At 36.3% G+C, this 23894-nt stretch overlaps 1 protein-coding gene and 1 pseudogene across 7 annotated transcripts in view; both read left to right on the top strand.

Moving 5' to 3' along the window:
• DOCK7 (dedicator of cytokinesis 7) overlaps positions 1-23894 on the top strand; it is a 245196-nt gene that overhangs the window by 20966 nt on the left and 200336 nt on the right. For all 7 annotated transcript variants that reach the window (XM_025373022.1, XM_025372964.1, XM_025372899.1 and 4 more), the window contains exons 2-7: positions 1987-2092; positions 10942-11117; positions 11309-11377; positions 15775-15904; positions 16005-16217; positions 16551-16636. In XM_025373022.1, the coding sequence (XP_025228807.1) occupies positions 1987-2092; positions 10942-11117; positions 11309-11377; positions 15775-15904; positions 16005-16217; positions 16551-16636 (780 nt within the window). The remainder of the gene's footprint in view (positions 1-1986; positions 2093-10941; positions 11118-11308; positions 11378-15774; positions 15905-16004; positions 16218-16550; positions 16637-23894) is intronic.
• LOC112632565 lies at positions 21749-23500 on the top strand (annotated as a pseudogene).

The following is a 23894-nucleotide window of genomic DNA, read 5'->3' as shown; positions in this document are numbered from 1 at the left end:
TTTTTTTTTTTTTTTTTTTTTTTTGAGGCGGAGTCTTCACTCTGTCCCCCAGGCTGGAGTGCAGTGGCACCATCTCGGCTCACTGCAAGCTCCGCCTCCCGGGTTCGCGCCATTCTCCTGCCTCAGCCTCCCGAGTAGCTGGGACTACAGGCGCCCGCCACCGCGCCCGGCTAATTTTTTTTTGTATTTTAGTAGAGACGGGGTTTCACCTTGTTAGCCAGGATGGTCTCGATCTCCTGACCTCGTGATCCGCCCGCCTCGGCCTCCCAAAGTGCAGGGATTACAGGCGTGAGCCACCGCGCCCGGCCGGAAAGTTCTTATACATCCTCCCTTATCTCCCAAATTTCTTCAGTTAGCATCTTGCATTGGTGTGGTACATTTGTTATAACTGATGAGCCAATATTGATGCACATTGTTACTAACTAAAATCCATAGATTAAGTAGGGTTCACTCTGTTGTACATGCAATGAATTTTGACAAATATATAATGACTTATATCCACCATTACCATATCATACAGAATAGTTTCATTGTCCGAAACATCCTATGTGTGAGTTTTTTGCTCATGCTGCTAATAAAGATACATCCAAGACTGGGTAATTCATAAAGGAAAGAGGTTTAATGGACTCATAGTTCCACATGGCTGGGGGGGCCTCACAATCATAGCAGAAGAGGAAGGAGGAGCAGAGGGACATCTTACATGGTGGCTGGCAAGAGAGAATGAGAAACCCCTTATAAAACCATCAGATCTGGTGAGACTTCTTCACTACCAGGAGACAGTATGGGGGAAACTGCCTCCATCTTTCAGTTTTCTCCCAGGGTCCCTCCCACAACACATGGGAATTATGGGAGCTACAATTCAAGATAAGATTTGGGTTGGGATCACAATTAAACCGTATCACCCTATTTCTACTTATGCATTCCTCCTTTCTTGTCCCCACTCCAGCCCCTGACAACCACTGGTCTTTTTACTGTCTTCCATAGGTTGCCTTTTTCAGAATAAAATATAGTTGGAGTCATACAGATTGGCTTCTTTCACTTAGCAATATTCTTTTAAGGTTCCTCTGTGTCTTTCATGGCTTGATAACTCGTTTCTTTTTATCACGGAATAATATTTCATTGTATAGATGTAACACAGTTTGTTTATCCAGTCACCCATTGAAGGATAGCTTGATGCTTCCAAGGTTTGGCAATTATGAATAGGAAGTTAGCCTTTTAAAACACAAATATTATATAAAGTACCTCAAGTCACCTACTTAAAAAAGGTTGCACTAACTCAGTATCTTAAGCCCTAAAGAATGATAACTCTTATTTTTGTGTAAATATTTCTAATTGTGTAGTTGGCTCATAACAATGCTCAGTAAATGTGTGTGAAATGATTGAATATGAAAGAAGGAAGGAGGAATTGAAGAGAAGAAATAGGAGAAAAGATTATATCCTAAATCTGAATACTTTTAGGAAAATGAGATTATCTTGAAACTCAGCTGGAAACTCTAATGGGAACCAAGATGGTCAGGGCTCTGAATTAAATCATTAACTTGAAAACACTCCAGAGTTTTTTATTCCTAATTCTTGTACTTTAAAGTATATACATTTTAATATAATATACATTTTAATGTACATCTTATATACTTTAAAGCATATACATTTTAATATACACATCTTTTTATAGCTCCCAACTATAGAGCTGCCTCTATAGTTCCAGCTCTATTGTAGGCCAAAGTGTGTTCCCTATAATGCCCATATAAAAAAGCCTCATATCGGTTGTCTGTCACTCTAGTACCCTACAACATAAAATGTTCTAATGTAATTATAAGCTAGAAAAGTATTTCCTAAATTATTTTATGAATTTATAGCCTTATTGTTATGCTGACATTTTGTTTTTCTTTAAATGAATCTTTAATGTATTTAGCTTCCCTCCATTTTAAACTAGTTTAGCTTTTTTTTTTTTAAATAATGTGTATGTTTTTGCTTTCTTCATTATAGAACGGTGGCAGCTGAAGTTAGGAAGCAGATCTCCGGACAATATAGTGGTTCTCCCCAACTGCTCAAAAACCTTAATATTGTTGGCAATATATCCCATCACACCACAGTAAGTAACGTATTCAAAATATAGTATGTCATTGGTGTATGATTGACTAGGCCATGAAAAAATAGTGGAAAGATAAGAACTAATTGGGTTCCATCATTAATCTCATAACCTTACTTCTTGTTACCTCATTTTGTTGAAATCTGTGTTGGGAGAGGATGTTATGGGGTGTCATAGAATTGCTAGTTTCCTAGCCAACTCTGAAACTTTATATTCAGGATTTAATCAATCCTGGAATTTTACATTTATAACTTTTTTTTTCCCTTCTATTTTTGAGACCGAGTCTCGCTTTTGTCGCCCAGGCTGGAGTACAATGGCGCGTTCTCGGCTCATTGCAACCTCCACCTCCTGGGTTCCAGTGATTCTCCTGCCTTAGCTTCCGTGTAGCTGGGACTACAGGCATGTGCCACCATGCCCAGCTAATTTTTGTGTTTTTGGTAGAGATGGGGTTTTACCATATTGGCCAGGCTGGCTCGAACTCCTGACCTTGTGATCCGCCCTCCTCGGCCTCCCAAATTGCTGAGATTACAGGTGTGAGCCACCGCATCCAGCCTTAGAACTTTTAAAGACAGAAGGTGATTCATTATGTGAAAATTTAGGAATCTATTCTAGAAACAAGCACCAAAGTAAATAATTATATGGGTTTGTAGAATTATCTGTTGCCTTTAAGATAAATGAATTTATATTTATTGAATTATTACTGTAAGCCCAGTACTGTGTCAGAGACATAAATGTTCTCTTATTAAAGAAGCTGGCATGAGGAAATTCAGTTTTGATAAAAACTAATAATATTTATTATGTTAGAAATATGAATTAAAAACATACCTGTATTTGTCTTAAAATTAGAGGTCATTTTTACAAAATGCTCTGGAAAACTAAAAAAGCAAATAAGCATGATAGGGTGGAGTTATAGATTAGCATTTTCCATTTAGCTGTGAAAGGGTACCTGTTATTGAACAAACTGGGAAATAACAGTTTGATCGACTTGTAATGATATATTTATAACGTTTGTTGTACTAAAATTTGAAAACATTAAGTTTACTTTTAATTACAGTAACATGCTAATTGGAGAAATTTTAGAATATATGGATTTCTTGCTGATTTCAATGTACATGGAGATAATCCTTCCAAAATTCTCTTGGTGTCTTGAATGCCTCTCTTCCAGTGATACTATTTTGCATCCTGAATTACACCTTAACTACTCAAAATTTCTATAATCAGACCTTAGATTTTTGTCATTATGAATAACTATAACCCATGTGTAATCTTAGTTTTATGCTTCCCATCTCTGATCACCACCTCTTATCTTTATGGTCTTCTTGTTATGGTACCCTGACTCCAGTTGTCCTTCCACATCACCAGGACCTAGAATCCATGAACTCATTGAATTAGACATATGTAGCGACTTCCCAGGTTTTGTTGTTGTTTTCACTGAGTACTTATTTGTGACATTTTAAATTCAGAGCTGTATACTGCCCTAGAAATAATATCTGGGCAAAAAGCGCTGAATGAGAAAAAAAAATTGAATTTTAAAAAAATTTTATGTATGTGTAATATATACTTACATGCTATACTTATATACATAATAGATATAGTGGTAAAATATACATAACATAAAATTTACCATTCTAATCAGTTTTATTTATACAATTCACTGGCATTAAGTACATTTACTGTGTTGTACAACCATCACCACTGTTTATCTCCAGAACTTTTTCATTATCCCAAACTGAAACCCTGTACCCATTAAACAACAACTTCCCATTTCCCCCCCTTCCCAACTCTTGATAATATCTTATCTTTCCTGCCTTTATGAATTTGCCTCTTCTGTGTACCTGATGTAAGTGGAATCATACAATATTTGCCCTTTCGTGTCTAGCTTATTTTACTTACTTAGCAGAATGTTTTAAAGGTTTATTCAGGTTGTAGCCTGTATCTTTTTTTTTTTTTTTTTTTTTTCCAGACAGATTCTTGCTTTATCATCCAGGCTGAGTACAGTAGTACCATCATAGCTCACTGCAGCCTTGACCTTCCAGGCTCAAGTGATCCTCCCATATCAGCCTTCTAAGTAGTTGGGACTACAGGCGCATGCCATCATGCCTCGCTAATTTTTGTATTTTGTGTAGAGACGAGGTCTCACTATGTTGCCTAGGCTGGTCTTGAACTCCTGGGCTCAAGTGATCCTCCTTTTCGGCCTCCCAAAATGTTGGGATTATAGACGTGAGCCACTATCCCTGGCTGATTTAATTCCTTTTTAAGGCTTAATAGTATTCCATTGTATGTATATGTCACATTTTATTTATTCATTAATTTTGATGGACATTGGGGTCGTTTCCAAACTTTTGGCTATTGTGAATAACTGCTATGAACATGAGAGTACAATTATCATTTTGAGTCACTATTTTCAGTTCTTTTGGGTGTATACCTAGAACTGGAATTGCTAGATGATAGAGTAATTCTGTGTTTACTGTATGCTTTTTGAGGAACCACCAATCTGTTTTTCTTAGCAACTGTATCATTTTACATTTCCACCATCAATGCACAAGGGTTCAAATTTCTCCATATTGTTGTCCACACTTGTTATTAACCATTTAAAAAATAATAGCCATTCTAATGGGTACGAAGTGGTATCTCACTTATGTTTTTGGTTTACATTTCCCTATCTGCAAATTTTATGTTGTATTTTCATTTCGTTCAGTGTGTTTTTTTCATTTCATTTTTCAGACTTTTGTAACTTATGGATTATTTAGAAGTATGTTTAATTTCTAAGTGTTTGGAGATTTTCCTGTTATCTTTCTGTTGCCACTTTCTAGTTTGATTCTATTATAGTCAGAGAACACATTCTGTCTGATTTCAGTTCTTTTAAATTTGTTGAAGTTTGTTTTATGGGTCAGAATATGGTCTGTCTTGGTATGTACTTTTGGGACCTTTGTAATGAATGTATATTCTGTTGTCATCGGGTGGAGTGTTCTATAAATGTCAGTTAGATCTATTGGTTGAGGGTGCTTTTGAATAATACTATATCCTTGTTGATTTTCTAGAATCTGCAGAAAAGCGATCTCTTGATTTCTGCAAGTATAATTGTGATATGTCTTATTTATTCTTTCAGTTCAATCAGTTTTTGCTACACCTACTTTATAGCTCTGTTATTTAGTACATACACAGAGTATAACTCTGTTATTTAGTACATACACATTTAAGATTGTTATGTCCTCTTGGATCATTCCTTTTATAATCAAGGTAATGTCACTCTCTATTTGGTACTGTCGTTTGCTCTGAAGTCTGCACTTTCCCTTATTAACTTAGCCACTTCTGCTTTCTTTTGAGTAATGGTCACCTGGTATATCTTTTTCCATACTTCTATTTTCAACCTACCTATGTTGTGTTATTTGAAGTGAGTTATTTGTAGATACCACATTGTTAGGTCATATTTTTAAGTCCATTCTGCTAGTCTCTTACTTTTACATTTATGTTTATAATATAATGTATAAATTTATAATTGAATGTTGTTACTCTGTTAGGGTTTAAATCTACCATTTTATTTTTTGTTTATTCTGTTTTTCATCTCTCTATTTTCTTTTTTCTACTTCTCCAGGGTTACCTAAATGTTTTTTAGGATTCCATTTTGATTTATAGTGTTGTTGAGAGTATCTCTTTATATAGCTTTTTAGTGGCTGTACAAGGTATTGTGTTATATACGTGACTTATCACAGTATTGGTGTTCATATATTACCAGTTTGAGTAAAGTATAGAAACGTTATCTATTTTTACATCCCTTTACCGTCTCCTATACATAATTGTCTTAAACATTTTCTCTATATACACTTAGAATCATATTGGACAATTTAGAAAAGTCAAGAGAAAAAGGAAAGTCTATTGTATTTACCTATATTTTTTGCTCGTGCTGTATTTGTTTTTCCTTCCTAATATTTCCAGATACCTTTTATTATTTCCTTTTGGTTTAAGGAATTTCTTTTAGCCATTCTTTTACAATAGATCTGCTGGTGACAGAGTCTCTTAGTTTTTCTTTATCAGAGTATGTCTTGATTTCCCCTTCATTCTTTTTTTTTTTTCTTTTGAGACAGGGGTGTCACTCTGTCACCCAGTGTGGGTGATGCAATCTCAGCTTACTGCAACCTCTGCCTCCCAGGCGTAATTCTCCCACTTCAGCCGTCGGAGTAGCTGGGACCACAGGTGCATGCCACCATGCCTGGCTAATTTTTTGTATATTTTTGGTATAGTTGAGGTTTTGCCATGTTTCCTAGGCTGGCCTTGAACTCCTGAGCATAGGCGATCCACCTGCCTTGGCCTCCCAAAGTGCTGGGATTATAGCCATGAGCTACTGTGCCCGGCCTTCCCCTTCATTCTTCAAGGATATTTGCAGGATCTAAAATTCCAGGTAGTCAGTTATTTTCTTACAGCACTTGAAAAATGTTGTGCCACTTTTTGACTGTCAGGATTTTTTATGAGAAATTTGTAAGTTGAATTCTTTTCCTCCTAGAGGTAAGGTGTCATTTTCTCCTCACTGCTTTCAGGATTTTGTTTTATTTTATTTTATTTTGGAGACTGAGTCTCGCTGTGTCCCCCAGGCTAGAGTGCAGTGGTGCAATCTTGGCTCACTGCAACGTCTGCCTCCTGGAGGCAGATTCAAGCGATTCTCATGCCGCAGCCTACCAAGTAGCTGGGATTACAGGACGAGTAGCTGGGATTACAGGCGCCCGCTACCATGCCTGGCTAATTTTTATATTTTTAGTAGAGATGGGGTTTCACCCTGTTTGCCAGGCTGGTCTTGAACTCCTGACCTCAGGTGATCCGCCCGCCTCTGCCTCCCAAAGTCCTTGGATTACAGGCGTTAGCCACTGCACCTGGCCTTTCTTTTTCTTTTTTTAAATCTGCATTTGGTTGCTGTGTCATGGTACATATTTCTCTGGGTTTATCCTGTTTAAAGTTTGCTTAGCTTCTTGTTGTCTGTAGGCTTATGTCTTTTTATGAAATTTAGAAGTTTTTAGCCATTGTTTTTTCAGATATGTTTCAGCCCCGTCTTCTTTTTCCTCACTTTCTAGGACTCTGGTGGTGCCAGTATTGGATATTCTAGTGTAGTTTGTCCCTGAAGATGCTTTCTATTTTTGTTTTTGTTTTGTTTTGATTTTTCAGTCTGTTTTCTTTTAATGCTGTTCAGATTGGATAATTTCGATTTTTCTTTCTTCAAGGTAACCGATTTTTACTTCCTCTATCCCCTCTTTTCTACTATTGAATTTATCTATTAAATTTTAAATTTTGGTCAGTGTGTTTTTCAGTTACAAAATTTCCATTTAGTTCTTTGTATCTTCTGCTTCTTTGCCGAGATTTTGTTTCTTTACAGAGAGTTTCTGGTTTTTCATTTATTTTAAGAGGGTTTACAATTGCTGTTGAATTATTTTTCTGATGTTTGCCTTAAAATCTTTGTCATATAATGCCAAGATCACTTATCTTGGTATTGACATCTACAGGTTGTCTTTTTAATTAGAGTTAAGATTTTCCTTGTTCTTAGTATGATGAGAGATTTTTGATTGGAACTTGTACCTTTTGGGTCTTATGTTGTGAATTTCTAGGTCTTATTTAAACATATTTTAGCTGGCTTTCTTTGATATTGCTCTAGTTATAGGTGGATGCTATCTTGTTTTGGACAGACAGAGTAGAAGTTCAGATTTCTTACTTGTGTTCTTTTGGTATACAAGGAGGGGAAGGATTCCTTGTTACTTATTGTCGAGCAGGAGGGAGAGTCCCCACTTCTGCTGGACCACAGCTCACACTACTTAGCTGGGAAGGGTAGTAGTGCTCCTTACTGTTCCTCACATGGCCTCTACTGACATCCAAGGGTGTGTGGCCTTGTTACACTGGGCATTGGTGAAAGTACTTACTCTCCACTAGACCTTCTCTGACAGTGCCCAAGTGATAAAGGAAAGAGGAGCCATGTTGCTGCTTCATAGGAGTTGATGTCCAGATTTCCTTAGTGGCCTCTACTGACACGATGAGAGTCAGATTAATTATTGCTCGGTAGATATAAAAATCCCAACACCCTACTTGTACTTCTCTGATACTACCCTGGTGGGGAGAGTTGGGATGCCTTGTTACAGCTTGGTGAGGGTAGAAATATAGTTCCCCACTTGGCCTTTGAGCAGTTAAAGTCTAAGTGTTTTTTGTTTTGTTAGGTTGCTTCTTTCTTGATCTTTTGGCTGGGGAAAACAGGCTCACCGCAACCCAGTCCCACTACCTCTAGTGCTTCTTGTTGTTTTCTGGGTTGTGGGCTTTTCTAGTTCTAAGTCTGGAATGTATAAGGCAAAAAGAAATGTTGAAGTAACTCACTGTTGTGCCATTCCCTGGGTTCTGATGTCCCTGCCGGCCAGCCGTTTTCTCTATACCTTTCAGAGTCTTCTTAGGTTTGTTTTCTATGTAGTATCTAGGCTGTTGTACTTAGTGGAAAGAATAGAGAAAAGTACTTCTACTTCGTCTTTCCAGAAGGGAAAGTTTCCTTTAGTGACTTTTGATGTTTGAGCAGTTTTTTGTGTGCTTTATTTTTTCCCATTTATTTGAGGGTGTGACTTTAAAAAAAATTATTGAGATGTAGGACTTGTTCATATATTCTAAGTACTAGTCCTTTATCAAATATGTTTTGTAAGTTCTTTCTTTTAGTGTGGCTTGTTAATCATTTTCTTAACAGTGTCTTTTAATGAATCCAATTTTTCTTTTATGATTCTTTTTTCATGTCTAAGAAAACTTGGCCTATTCCCAAATTGTAAGGACATCCTGCTATGTTTTCTTGAAGTAGCTTTATAGTTTTAAGCATGTATGTTTGTGTCTGTGATCCATCTCAGTTTAATTTTTATATATGTTGTGATACAGAGGTTGGGGTTCATTTTTTAAATGTGGGTACCCAGTTCTAATAACAATGGTTCAAGAAGATTTCTCTTTTCCTGTTGGATTGCTTTCTTTTTCTTTGTTAAGAACATCATAGTATAATTTGTACTTAATAGGATAGGTGAGGTAGAATGCTTAAAATCGTAGAAAAAATTTTAGAGGTCGAAAACCCAGTTTCAAATTTCTGCTCTACCATTTTGTGGCTATTTTATTTTCAGTTGGTTGTTAACTTTTTTGAGCACAAATGCCCTTATTTGTAGAACTGCAATAGTAATTATATCTAGCTTACAGGGTTTGGGGGAGGTTTAAATGAGATAGCATATACTGATAATGATAAATAACTGCTATCTTTTGAGTGTTTAAGATGTGTTATTTATTATTTTACTCAATATCTTTAAAATGTTAAGTCTAGGCTGGGCGCCGTGGCTCACGCCTATAATCCCAGTGCTTTGGGAGGCCGAGGGAGGCAGATTGCTTGAGCTCAGGAGTTCCAAGATTAGCCTGGGCAACATGGTGAGACCCTGTCTCTACAAAAACACAAAAATTAGCCAGGCATGGTGGCTCACGCCTATAATCCCAGCTACTTGGGAGGCTGAGGTGGGAGAATCCCTTGAGCCCAGGAAGCAAAGGTTGCATGCAGTGAGCTGAAATTGCACCATTGCACTCCAGCCTGAATGACAGAGGAAGAGCCCATCTCAAAAAAAAAAAAAAAGTTCAGTCCAAAGAAGCATAGATTAAAGCACCTTCTGTTTAATAATGTACACCTGCGCAGAGGCAGGTTTCAGTGTTTTTATTCCAGATGAATATCCTGAGAAATAACATGTTCTTATTTTCATTGGTCTACAACTGCATATGTGTTATATATCCTTTATAGGTTTGTCTGAATATTTTTTTCTTTTTCAAACTAGATAAGAAGTATGATATTTTATTAAAAAGTATCTTGTTAAAAACTTGGCTGAAGAATGCTACTAGTCTTTTATTATTATTACTGGGTAGTTTTTATAGGGCCTGTGTATTCCTTTCCTATGGCTACTGTAACAAAGTGCTACAAACTGGGTGGCTTAAAATGAAAGAAATTTATTCTCTCACAGTGCTAGAAGCCAAAAGTCTGAAATCAGTATCACTGGACTAAAATAAGGTTTTAGCAGGGCTGTGCTTTCTTCAGATGTTCTAGTGGAGTATCAGTTCCTTGTCTCTTCCAAATTCTGATGGCTTTGGCATTCTTTGACTTGTGATGATATCATCTCTATCTTTAAGGCCAGAGTATTCAAATCTCTTTCTTTTTCATCTTTATACAACTTTTTTTCTCTCTGTGTGTAGCCTAAATCTCCCTCTGTCTTCTCATGAGGATATATGTGATTGCATTTAGAAAGCACCTGGAAAATCCAGCATAATACCCTCGTTTTAAGAACCTTAATTACATCTGCAAAGACTTTTATTTTTTTCCATGTAAGGTAACATGTACAGGGCCCATGTGTTAGGATGTGGAGAATTTTTGGAGGGAAATTTTTTAGCCTACCCCAGTCTGATTATATGTTTTTACTAGGATACTAAACAAAAACGAGAAATAAAGTCAGAGCACTGTTTAGAAATGGAGCAACTTACTTTTTTTAATATCCAAAGATATAAAAAAGCAAAAATAATCCTTCCAGTGAGTACTTTGTAAACTATAAAGTAGAATAAAACTGTTAATTCTTACTAGTGTTTTTATGTGAGAGTTCTGGGCAAAGTGTCAGCAAGGACGTTAAAGAGAGTATGACCCAAAACATCGAGGAGTGCAAGAAGGGTAACACTTTGTGTTTTCTTTAGTGCGTCTGGTTGAATATCTGTTAAAATTTTAGAAAGAACTAGATTAAAAGCTTTTATTTTAAAAAATAATAAGTTATTTGCCTTAAGTTTTAAAATTACTTCATCTCTTATTTTCTACCCATCTCTTATCCTACCTTTTTACAAAGGTGCCCCTTACTGAAGCAGTAGATCCAGTGGATTTGGAAGATTACCTCATTACTCATCCTTTGGCTGTGGATTCTGGGCCTTTACGGGATTTGATTGAATTTCCTCCAGATGATATTGAAGTTGTTTATAGTCCTCGGGACTGCAGAACTCTTGTTTCAGCTGTACCTGAAGAAAGGTAAGGAGACATTGACCTGTTTTTGGCTTTAGAGTAACTATAGAAAGGCTACCTTCCATTATTTTATTTAGAGCCTATTTTCTTGTAGCATCATCATTTCCTGTTATGCGAACAGCAATTATAGCAACCAAATTAATGAACATCAGTGCTGTCCTGTCTGAATTACAAATGTATTTTCCTTTTTAAAATAGTGAAATGGATCCACATGTTAGAGACTGTATAAGAAGTTATACAGAAGACTGGGCAATTGTCATCAGAAAGTAAGTTATATGTTTATTACAACATTTACGAATACTGAGTAAGATTTCTAAACGGATTAAGGCAGATTCATAATGATTAAGAGACCTGAGAATTTATTTAAACGAAATAGCTGAAGAAACAAAAGAAGAACCTTTGTGTGTAGATATTTACTCCTTAGGAGTTCTGCAATTACTTTTACTTACTTTCTTTGTAAAATATAATTCATGGAAAAATAGTATTTCTGTATTATTATAAATCATTAAGAGATAATATATGATAATTTTGTAGTCTAATTCTTTTAGGAAATGTTGGGTAGATATTGGTGAATAATTTGTATTTCTCAAAAAGAATCCAGTTTAATGAAACTTAAATGGCTAAGTTAACATTAACAGGCAGTTTTATAGACCAAGCTATTTGAAAGGTCTCTGCTGTTTCTAATATTTATAGGTCTTTGACCTCTATATCCAATCAGGTAAATATTTGTAAAAAATAATGTTTTGTTCTAGCCAAAATTTATTTTCCTGATAAACTGTGCAATAACAAGTCAGATTAAGAAGTATATTAAAACTCATTTACACAATAATCATTTGCTAATTTGCATAATGGAGAAGGGTCTTCATGCTGAATCTTCTTTTTTTTTTTTTTTTTTGAGACGGAGTCTCGCTCTGCCGCCCAGGCTGGAGTGCAGTGGCCAGATCTCAGCTCACTGCAAGCTCCGCCTCCCGGGTTCACGCCATTCTCCTGCCTCAGCCTCCCGAGTAGCTGGGACTACAGGCGCCCGCCACCTCGCCCGGCTAGTTTTCTGTAGTTTTTAGTAGAGACGGGGTTTCACCGTGTCGGCCAGGATGGTCTCGATCTCCTGACCTCGTGATCCGCCCGTCTCGGCCTCCCAAAGTGCTGGGATTACAGGCTTGAGCCACCGCGCCCGGCCCATGCTGAATCTTCTTAACCTTATTTTATTTTTCTGAAGGAGATGTGATTGAGGTAGTGGAGAATTCTGATACGGCATTATAGTTTTCTCAAATGAAATAATCTGTGCAAAACAGCACTAGCAAAAGTGATATATCCATTGCTTATTGTTTTGCCCTCATGGCTGTCTTATTTCACTAGACTTTACATTGTGCTAAATATCACTCTGGAGGATAATGCTGACATGCTTTTTAGTTTCAGTGTGACCTAATAAAAGCACAGTCTGCTGCCCTTTATATAGAAGAGCTGTTTTTATGAACTTACAATTTTGATAAGTATTCTGATAGCCAGCTTTTAGACATTACTGAAGAATACTGTTCCTCCGTCAGATAATTCAAAAGTCTTTACCTCTGTGCGTATATGTTAGAAACCTATAATCAGAAATCTTAATAAAAAGGTTAGTTGTAAAATATATTGACCTCAGAATCATGGAAATCTGCTACTTAATTCTAAGCATAGGATTATTAACCTTGGTTTAGGCAAGAGGATAAGAGAATTAACATTTATGGGTTTACTGTGTGCTGTGCATTTTATTGGGCACTTTGCACTCATCTCTTAAGATTTTAACAGATAAGGTATCTCAGGCTCAGAGTAGTTAAGTAACTTCTCTGAGATCCCACAAACTAAAAAATAGGGTAGTCAGGATTAGAACGTAGGGGCATCAGATTCTAAAGCTCTTATTTTTTTCAATTATACTAGATGTTATACATTATATGCGCTATAAGTGGTAAGTGGAAGACCAAAGGGAGTACTTTTGGTGAACTAGAAGTTATGAGGTATCTCTGAAACAAAGAAGATAGGTATGATTGGAATGTAAGAGAAAACCATAGTACAGAATAATCTAAGGAGAAGATACATGCAAAAGCTTCAGTAGTGCTTTAAGCTCAGAACCAGTGAATGCAGGCAATGGAAAGGGAGACTTGGTAAATATTGGATATGTGTTCACTTTGAAACCTCTTCCACAATGTGTGCTCAGTGACAACAGAGATATCTGCCCTTTTTTTTGGATCAGTAGTTGTGGAGGCTTAGGCTAATAGGATAGTACCCAGGGTGAGCATGTCTTGGAGGAAGAAGGAATGCTCATACCCAGAAGACTAGGTACTGGCAGACTTTGCTTGGTGGCGTGATCTGCCCTTTCCCCACAACCACTGGATATGGGCTGGAATAAGCAGGTACAGTAGTTTAAGACAGATGTGGGGGATACAAATTAAAAAATTAAGATAGAACTTGAAATTGCCAAGAATTTGATGCAAACCAATACACTTGAAAGAGAATTATCCAACTACAAATAAAAGAACTAATAATTTAGGAAATAGTTAATAGAATACAGCTTAAGACCTATAAGTGTAAATAATACTCTTAAATACATGAGAATAATGTACATGAGAAATGTGAAAGGATATTTTAACCACATAAAAATCAATTAGTTATCTTTGGAAATTAAAATTTTGATTAGTGAAAAAATATTACAAACTCAGCAGATGGACATAATGGTGGTGTGGATGTGGCTGAAAAGTGAAGTAGCTGTAAGATGAAGCCACAAAATTCTTCCACGATTCAGCACAGAATGATAAAGGGACACAAAAGTACTTCATTTATTTGCTTATTCAGTAAGTGTTTATTGAGAGTCTTACATGTACCAGGCACTATACTAAAGACTGATGATACAGCAGTGAACAAAACCAACTTTCTACCCTCATGGAGTTTATATTCTAGTGGGAAATGAGATTGTCGATAGACAATAAACCAACACAGGTAAGTATAGACTAGATAAGATCTAGGTGAGTCAAGTGGAGAAAAAGGTAGGGTGAAGTAGATAGAGAGGGCCAAGAAGAGGAACAAATATTTTTATTTTATTATTTATTTTGGTTTCTATTTAGTTATTTACTTGGGACAAGGTCTCTCTCTGTTGCCTTGGCTAGAGTGCAGCGGGACAGTTGTACCTCATTGTTACCTTGAATTCCTGGCCTCAAGCCATCCTCTTACCTCAGCCTCCCTGAGTGTTGGGATTACAGGTGTGAGCCACCATGCTCGACCTTCTGTTTTATATAATTAATCAGAGGAAGCCTTACTGATAAGGTGATTTTGAGCAGAGACCTGAGGGAAGTGAGCCTTGTGAATATCTGGGGGAAGAATGTTATTAGGCAGAGGGAAGAGCAATACATGCAAAGGCTCCATATTGATCACATGCTAGAAATGTTCAAGGAACAAAGAGTAAAGAGGACAGTGTGGCTGGAACCGTAAATGAGGGTGAGAATGCCAAGAAACAAGGCAGAAAAATGGTGATGTGTGTGGGGTTGAATGAGTAATTATTAGAGCCTTATCATAGCAACTGACTAGAGGACTGGATGATATAGAAGAGAGTATTGATCATGAATCATTCTTTGCTTTCTTGAATTTCATATTGTCAATTTTTTTAGGATAGAATTCAGTGGCATTCTGATTTATCAGAGCAGCTTACGTATGCAGCTTTACAAATTAAGACACTTGAAACATTCCGTTAAATATTAAGATATCTGCTTCTAAGTAATAACTTTCATATTACTATATTGAGTGTCTTTAGTTCTTTCTCTTTTGCGATTATGCTGTGATGTTAATATCATGTAATTGCTATTTTAATAGCTTTAGCAACAAGACTGGATGTGAGTAATTCATATCAAATGTGATTCTTTACTATCTCATGAATTGGGTAATAGCAAGAACTGTACCATCTTCTTGTAAACATTATTGTTTTGCTTCAACTAAAATATTCCTTCAGTTTGCTCTGTGAAGTGTTGAATCATGAACAATAATTGCTCTTTGATCAGCTCATATTTGATGTTCTTGGGTATTAGGTTGTTATTGGATTAAGAAAGAAGCTTGCATTAATTTAAGAGTTGTTTTTAGCTACCTGTGTATATATTTAATGTTAAGTAATATATATGTACACCATGATGGTGTAGATTTTGCTGTTTTTCATGTTACAAGTCTGTAGCTTTAGGTTAAGATCTTTTATAGATAATGAGAGATAGCAAAAAATTTGTTGGCTACTTGAAATTTTAAGATTCAGTGCTTTATATGTATATAACCTTTTAAAATTTATATTATTTTTAATTCAATGTATATTTTCTATTTTCTCATTTTATTCTTTAACCCAAGTTACTAGCTTCCCAAGTTTTCTTTTTACTGACCAATTCTCTGAATTGAAAGTACAGCTTAATTTATATACACATGATTGGCATGGAAAGAAGGAAAATATGATTTGCTTTCGGAAACTCATACTCTACTGCTTAGCTGGGTTAAAGGAGCATTGAATGGAAATTTTCTTTAACCTCAATTGCTAGAATGGATTCGTATTACATAAAGAAATAATGCAGAAAACACTTGGCTTATTACATAATGATGCCCAAAAAGTGAGAACATTCCGAAGTTTGATAGTTGATCTTTATGTAACTTTTTTCTTTAATAGATACCATAAATTGGGAACAGGATTTAATCCCAACACATTAGATAAACAGAAAGAAAGGCAAAAAGGTTTGCCAAAACAAGTTTTTGAATCTGATGAAGCTCCAGATGGCAACAACTACCAGGATGATCAAGTAATACTTTTATTCTTAAATAACTTTAAGAAGTTATTTTAAAATAATTGTCAATTTATTTATTAATTAATATAATTATACTTAATGTTTTGCATGACAGGATGACCTTAAAAGACGTTCAATGTCAATAGATGATACCCCAAGGGGTAGCTGGGCCTGTAGTATCTTTGACTTGAAAAATTCACTTCCTGATGCTTTGCTTCCCAATTTACTTGATCGAACTCCAAATGAAGAAATAGACCGTCAGAATGATGACCAAAGGAAATCAAACCGTCACAAAGAACTTTTTGCTTTGCATCCATCACCAGATGAGGTATAGATGTTTGCATATAAAGAAGCAAATGATTATTAAAATCAATCTTTTGGGATTATGATTGATGTAGAGTATTTATTATAATAATGTAGAGGATAAAGCAACTGAAACATAGCTGTAATTTTTATAAATGAATACATTTTATACTAGTGAATTTCCTATTCTTAATGAGTAACTTATAATCAAATGACTTCTGTCTGTGGATAAATAGGTCTTTCTTTTCTATGTTCTATTGTGAAGACTAAAAGTATTAGATTAGTAAAGTAAGTTCTTAAAAAAAAGAGTTGGAATATGATAAGCATATTCATTTTGGTGTTGCTTTTCAATTTGTAGGAAGAACCAATAGAACGGCTTAGTGTTCCTGATGTACCCAAAGAACATTTTGGTCAGAGACTTCTTGTAAAATGCTTATCACTTAAGTGAGTATTTATTTATTTTACTTACAGCTTTTATTTTCCAGGATAAAATTTTAGTACTGGTGTAACAAAATCTGAGTAGATTTTATAGTTGTATTTGTGTCCTTTTGAGAAGTATTGTTCTACATGTCATTTTAAATGCTATTCAGCATTCAAACGTATATATGAAGCTGAGCCTACTGTGCTAAGCCTAACATTTATGAAGCTAAGCCTACTGTGTAGCAAACGTAAAGTCAACTTTTAAATTCTGTATATCATTTTAAATGCTATTCAGCATTCAAACCTATGTATGAAGCTAATCCCTACTGTTCTAAGCCTAAGATATATATGAAGCTAAGCCTGCTGTGTAACAAATATAAAATCAATTTGATTTTCCAGTAGGCTTTGTTATTTGAAGATTTTGATATATGTATTTTTTCCTTCTTGAAAAAACTTAGATCTGGTTTCTGCTAACATCATTGAGGTGATATATTTACATTCCCCTTTACGAAGTGCTTTCTCTTATTTCATGCTGTCATGTTAATATTATAAGTTTAATTATTCGTTCCAACTTTAGAAAAAAGTTTCGATTCATAGAGCTTTCTGAAACAAGCAACTCATAGGGACAGACCATGTCTATATATAATTCTGGCAATTTCTTTCCTTGAAAGTTAAGGCTTTGTATATTTAGATTTATTCAGAAACATGTTAGATAGATTAAGTGCATTGAATCTTTTGAATAGCAGGACACCTAACATCAGTTCTTACGTATAGTCTTGTTTTGTTTTTTAACAGCTTTATTGTGATCTAATTTAGATATCATAAAATTAACCCTGTTGAAGTATACACGTTAGTGGTATATATTCACAGAGTTGTACAGCTATCATTACTGTCTAACTTGAGAACATACTCATTATCCCAGGAAGAAACTCCATGCCTGTATTAGTCTGCTCAGGCTGCTATAGCAGAACCATAGACTGGGTAGCTGAAACAATAGAAGTTTATTTCTCACAGTTGTAGAGGCTAGAAATCAAAGATCAGGGTGCCAGTGGGTTGGTTTCTCATGAGGCATCTCTCCCTGGCTTGCAGATGGCTGCTGCTTGCTGCAGTCTCACATGACCTTTCTTCTGTGTGTGCCCAGAAAGAGAGAGGTCGCTGGTATCTCTTCCTCTTCTTATAAGGATACCAGTTCCATGGGATTAGTGCTCCACTCTTAGGACCTCATTTAACCTTAATAAGCCCTTAAAGGGCTTATTTCCAATCACAGTCACATTGGGGGTTAGGGCTTTAACATACGAATTTTGGGGGATGATACTGTTCAGACCATAACAATACCTGTTAGTAGTCACTCCCCGTTCTCTTTTTTCCTCAGCCCCTGACCATCACTAATTTTCTTTCTGTCTCTATGAGCTCACCCATTCTGAATATTTCGTGTAAGTGGAATTATATGTGGCCATTTGTGTCTGGTTTCTTCATACAGCATAATGTTTTCAATGTTCATCTATGTTTTAGCATATATGAGTAGTTCTTTTTTTTTCTTGAGACAGAGTCTCACTCTGTTGCCCAGGCTGGAGTGTAATAGTGCAATCTCTTCCTCCCGGGTTCAAGCGATTCTCCTGTCTCAGCCTCCCGAGTAGCTGGGATTACAGGCACCTGCCACCACACCTGGCTAATTTTTTGTATTTTTAGTAGAGATGAGGTTTCACCATGTTGGCCAGGACGGTCTCGGTCTCCTGACCTCGTGTTCTGCCTGCCTCAGCCTCCCAAAGTGCTGGGATTACAGGTGTGAGCCACTGTGCCCGTCCGAGTAGTTCATTTTTTTATATGACTGAACAATATTGCACTGTGTGGATACACCACGTTTTGTTTATCCATTTATCAGTCAGTGAGCATTTGGGTTGTTTCTACTTTGAAAAGAAACATAGCTTTATTGAAGTATAATTCACATATTATGTGGTTCACTCAGTGTATATTCAGTGTACAGTTCACCAGTAAGTTTACCCAGTTCACCAAGAATACAATCAATGGATTTTAATATATTCTCAGATCTGTGCAGCTATTATTACAATAAATTTTAGAGTACTTTCATCATCCTGAAAAGAAATTTCGTATTCGTTAGTAGTCACTCCCTGTTTTCCCCAACTCCTCCATCCTTAGGCAACCACTATCCTATTTTCTGTCTCTACACATTTGCTTATTCTGACTATTTCCTGTAAATGGAATCATGCAATATGTAGTCCCTTTTTTTTTAAACTTAGTTTTTCATAGTGTTTTAAGGTTCATGCTGTAACATGTGTCAGTACTATAATTTCTTTTTATTCCTGAGTGATATTCCATTGATGAATATGCCACATTCGGTTTATCTATTAATCAGTAATGATTGCTTCCACTTTTTGGCTGTTACAAATTAAGTTCATAATTTGTATATAGGTTTTTATGGGACATGTGTTCTCATTTCTCTTGAGTATATACCTAGGATAGGAATTATGGTTAGTGTAGTAACTCCATGTTTAACTTTTGGAGGAGTTATCCAGACTGTTTTCCAAAGCAGCTGCACCATTTTACATTACCACTAGCAAGTTAGGATGATTCTAATTTCTCCATGTTTCACCAACATTTGTTATTACCTGTGTGTGTTTTTTTTTTTAAATCATAACCATTCTAGTGGGTGTGAAGTGTTGTCTCATTGTAGCTTTACTTATGATTTTCTTGATTAATAAAAGTTACAAGTTTGTTATTTCTCTCTTAGAGAAATAAAATATAGGATTTTTTTTTTGTACAACTCTATTTTCTTTAGCTTTTGTTTGTTTGGCTCTCATTAAAAATTCTAAAGTAATAATTATATACATCTGATTTGTCTATGATAAGAAAAGTCCAGGTTTAAAGTGAGGAAGAACTTGAGGTCACAAAAGTTCAGAAAGAGTCAGAAATGATAGCTTTACTTTAGCTCATTATAGAAACTGATATATTTTTGAAAATTGTTTCTCTTACATTTTGTTCCCTAAGAACAGCCTTTCTTTATCCTGGATGAGAAAATTATTTCTACTATTAAGAAGACTATTAGTAACATAGTGATTTATACATTCAGGGGAATATCTTCTAGGCATGGTCAAGTTGATATGAATTTAGCCAAGAAATGCTAAGAAATCATAATTTCCCAGGAGTAAGTGTTCTGTAGCTAATTTTACATTAGGGCTATTGCTCTTACTCGTTTTAATGGGCTACAAGGAAAAGAGCTTGGCATGCAAGCAGGATAGAAACACTCTTGCATAAATGCCTAACACCAGATTTCACGAGAGTAATACTAGAAATGGTAGTGATATTTGTTTGCTGCAACTTCAGCTTTGGCAGGGAAAAGTCAGACAGGAAACAGGAAAAAATAAAAAGAGAAAACTCTGAGAATTCCTAGTCATAAGCTTACCTACTATACGTGTGGCTCAAAAAATTCCAAGGCAAAAGTTTAAAGTGATTCTAGGTTTACAGTGGCCCTAGGTACCTGGCAGAAGCATACATTAATTAATTGTTTTTAGAGGAATTCACTTTAAAAATTTAGGCCTCAAAATATTTCTACAGATAAAGTTTCAGCTCCAGTCATAAATCAACAAACATGGCAAAACAAACTGCAGACCTGAAAAGGACTACCAGTCAGATTTAGAATATAAGTACTTTTAATATATTTAAGTAAATAATTATTTTAAAATATTATAATGGAACAAGAAACTGTCAGAATTGACCAGGAAGATTTTGAAAAGATTCATGTGATCTTTTTCAAGATTTTATAATTGAAATTATAAATCCATTTAGGTGGGCTCAACATAGATTAGATAAAACTGAAGAGTGAATAAGTGAACTTGATCATAAAACAACAAACTTATACAAAGTGTACACAAAGATGTAAATAGATGGAAAATAAAGTGATATCAACAAAAAGTGTAATTTGAATTCTAGAATGGAAATAACTTAGGGAAGAAGAAAACAGTTATTAAAGAGATAATGGCTGAGAATTGTTCAAAATTTATGAAACATAGTAGTAACTCTCAATTCTGGATGTCTAGTAGGATCTAGGAATAATAAATAAAAAGAAATTCATATCCAGACTAAACATAGTAAAAATGGAGGATACAAAACCAAGAAACTATATTAAAAGCGGCCAGAGAGAAAAAGAGATCCTATGCAAAGATATTACAATTAGCCGTCAGGCGCAGTGGCTCATGCCTGTAATCCCAGCACTTTGGGAGGTGGAGGCAGGCGGATCACGAGGTCAGGAGATCGAGGCCATCCTGGCTAACACAGTAAAACCCTGTCTCTACTAAAAATACAAAAATTTAGCCGGACGTGGTGGCGGGCGCCTGTAGTCCCAGCTGCCCGGGAGGCTGAGGCAGGAGAATGGTGTGAACCCAGGAGGCAGAGCTTGCAGTGAGCTGAGATCGCGCCACTGCACTCCAGCCTGGGTGACAGAGCGAGACTCCATCTCAAAAAAAAAAAAAAAAGAAAAAAGAAATTATAATTAGGCTAACAGCTGATTTATCACAGCAGCAATGGAAGCCAGAAGACATTGAGTGTTATCTTCAATGTTGTTAAGAGAAAATAACTGTTGACCACAAACTTCATACCCAGTAAAATTACCTTTCAACAAACACATTCTTGAAGCAGTTAGTTTTTGCTGCACTGTAAACTACCTTAAGATGTAATGTTTTAAAACAACAGATGTTCAGTATTTCTCATGATTCTGTGGGTTATCTGGGTAGTTCTTGTAGTTTGGGCCAATTTGGTTGGGATTGGATGATCTCTAAAGGAGTTGTGCATGTCTGGTAGTTGGCAGGCAGGTTGGTCTAGGAGTCTCTCGTTTATGTATTTGGCAGTTGGCTTAATGTCAACGGGAAAGTAGCTATGCTTTTCCCATTGTTCAGTGGGCTGACCTGGGCTTGTTCATGTAGTGGTGGAAGGGTTTTCAGAAAAAGGAGAGTGGAAGCTGTAAGACCTCTTTGTGGCCTTGGATTAAAACTCTTACAGCATATCATTTATTGATCAAAACAAATCACAAGGCCAGCCTGAATTCAAGGTATGGAGAAATAGACTTTTCTTAATGGGAGGATATGCAAAGAATTTGTGTTCATTTTTTGAAATCTGCAAATGATGAGGTAAATAACTTTTTATACTGATAAAAATTGTTAGTGTTTTCTAACAACATTTTATCACCAAAAATGTAACTTCTAAAGGAAGTACTTCAGGAAGAAAGATTTTAGGTGAAAGAAAGAATGATGAACAAAGAAAGAAATGGAAAACAAAGATAAACCTGTTTTTGCTGTAATAGTCTAGTTTATGAGGTTAAAATAATTAAGATAGAACTAAAAATCAATAACAATGTATAAATTGGGGGTTGATTAGCGTTAAAACATTCTAAGATCTTATTGTTTGGGAGAATAATAAAGATATCGATTAATATTTTAAAACTTAACTATGTACTTTAAAAGTTCTTGAGTAACCGTTACAAAAATAGAAATGTAAATTATAGGCAAAGGAGAAAAACTGGTTTGAAAGTGGAGCTATAAGTCAATTCAAAAGAAAGAAGGCAGGAATGGAAAAACACTTAGAAAAAGGAGCATAGGCCGGACACAGTGGCTCATGCCTGTAATCCCAGCACTTTGGGAGACTGAGGTGATGAAACCGCTCTCCACTAAAAATACAAAAAATTAGCCAGGTATGGTGGCATGAGTCTGTAATCCCAACTACTTGGGAGATTGAGGCAGGAGAATTGCTTGAACCCAGGAGGTGGAGGCTGCAGTGTGTGGAGATCATGCTATTGCACTCCAGCCTGGATGACAGAGCAAGACTGCATCTCAAAAAAAAAAAAAAAAAAAAAGAAGAAGAAAAAGAAAAAGTAAACAATAAAAATAAACTGCTAGAAATGAGTCCAAATATAAGTCTTAAGAATAAGTGTAAGTGGACCAAACTATCCACTTAAGAGACTGCATTAAAAAAAAACCCAGTTACATGTCTTTTATTAAAAAACAGGCAATCCACATAAAACATAAGCACCCAGAAAGGTTGAAAGTAAAAATATTTATTAAAATTAATTAAAATTTATTTAAAAAATTATATTAAGATATAATGGCAAATATTAACCAAATGAAAGCTGAGGGAACAATATTAACATCTTACAAAATTGACTTTAAGTCAAAATGGAGGGTCAACACATATTGATAAAATGTTCAAAACTGTACTGTAATTGTTTGTAAGTAAATGTGAAAACACACCCAGTTTAGCCTTTCCCAGGCAGCTGCCAAAGTTGGGAGGGGGAAGGTCCTGGTGCTTGAGGCTGAGGCTATCTCCGGATTGCCCAGCGGCCATTGTGGCCACGCAGGTACTGCTGGACTGGAAGGTGGTGATCATGTGTTGTGAGGGCATCCACATTTCTGGCAGTTTCTACAGAAACACGTTAAAGTACCTGGCCTTCCTCTGCAGGTAGATGAACACCAATTCCTTCTGAGGCCCATACCATTTCCAAGTCCCCAACTGCCTCTTTTGGTGGACCATGTGAAGCATGCTGCCCCACAAGACCAAGTGAGGCCAGGCTGCTTTGGACCACCTCAAGATGTTTGATGGGATCCCACTCCACTATGACAAAAAGTGAATGGTGGCTGCTCTCAATGTTGTGTGCCTGAAGCCTGTGAGAAAGGTTGCCTACCTGGGGCTCCTGGCTCATGATGTTGGCTGGAAGTACCAGGCAGTGACAGCCACCCTGGAGGAGAAGAGGAAGGAGAAGGCTAAGATCCTCTACTGGAGGAAAAGACAGCTTACGAGGCTACAGAAACAGGCTGAAAAAACATGGAGAACAAAATCGACAAATACATAGAGGTCCTCAAGACCCATGGACTCCTGGTCTGAGCCCAATAAAGACTGTTTATTCCTCATCCTTGGCCTGGCCTGCCCTTCTTTGATTGCTGCCCTGGGATATGGGGGACCCAGGAGGGGCAGTCCAGGTGCCATAGGCAGCCTGGGACGTAGGAGGCTGGGGATAAGGAGCAGACCTTAGTCACTGCCTTTTTATAAGGTTACTTTAAGCCACTCTAAGAATTGTGCAGACATAATTTGTCTATGACCTACTTGTTCATGAAAGAATTTTAGAAGATCAATAGTAGAAACAACCAGCTACTTTGGTTTCAGTAGTAGTAGCAAAAGAGAGCTGGAACACTGTTTGGAGGGAGACTCTACCTTGTGAATAGGGCATCTGTTTTTACTTCCCACCTGGTCATATGCTATACTTTGTAGCTGTTAGAAT

The sequence above is a fragment of the Theropithecus gelada genome, chromosome 1 (assembly GCF_003255815.1).
Source record: "Theropithecus gelada isolate Dixy chromosome 1, Tgel_1.0, whole genome shotgun sequence".
In the NCBI taxonomy this organism is placed as follows: Eukaryota; Metazoa; Chordata; class Mammalia; order Primates; family Cercopithecidae; genus Theropithecus; species Theropithecus gelada.
Note: the sequence above shows the minus strand (reverse complement) of the source record. Positions and strands in the feature narration are given on the sequence as shown.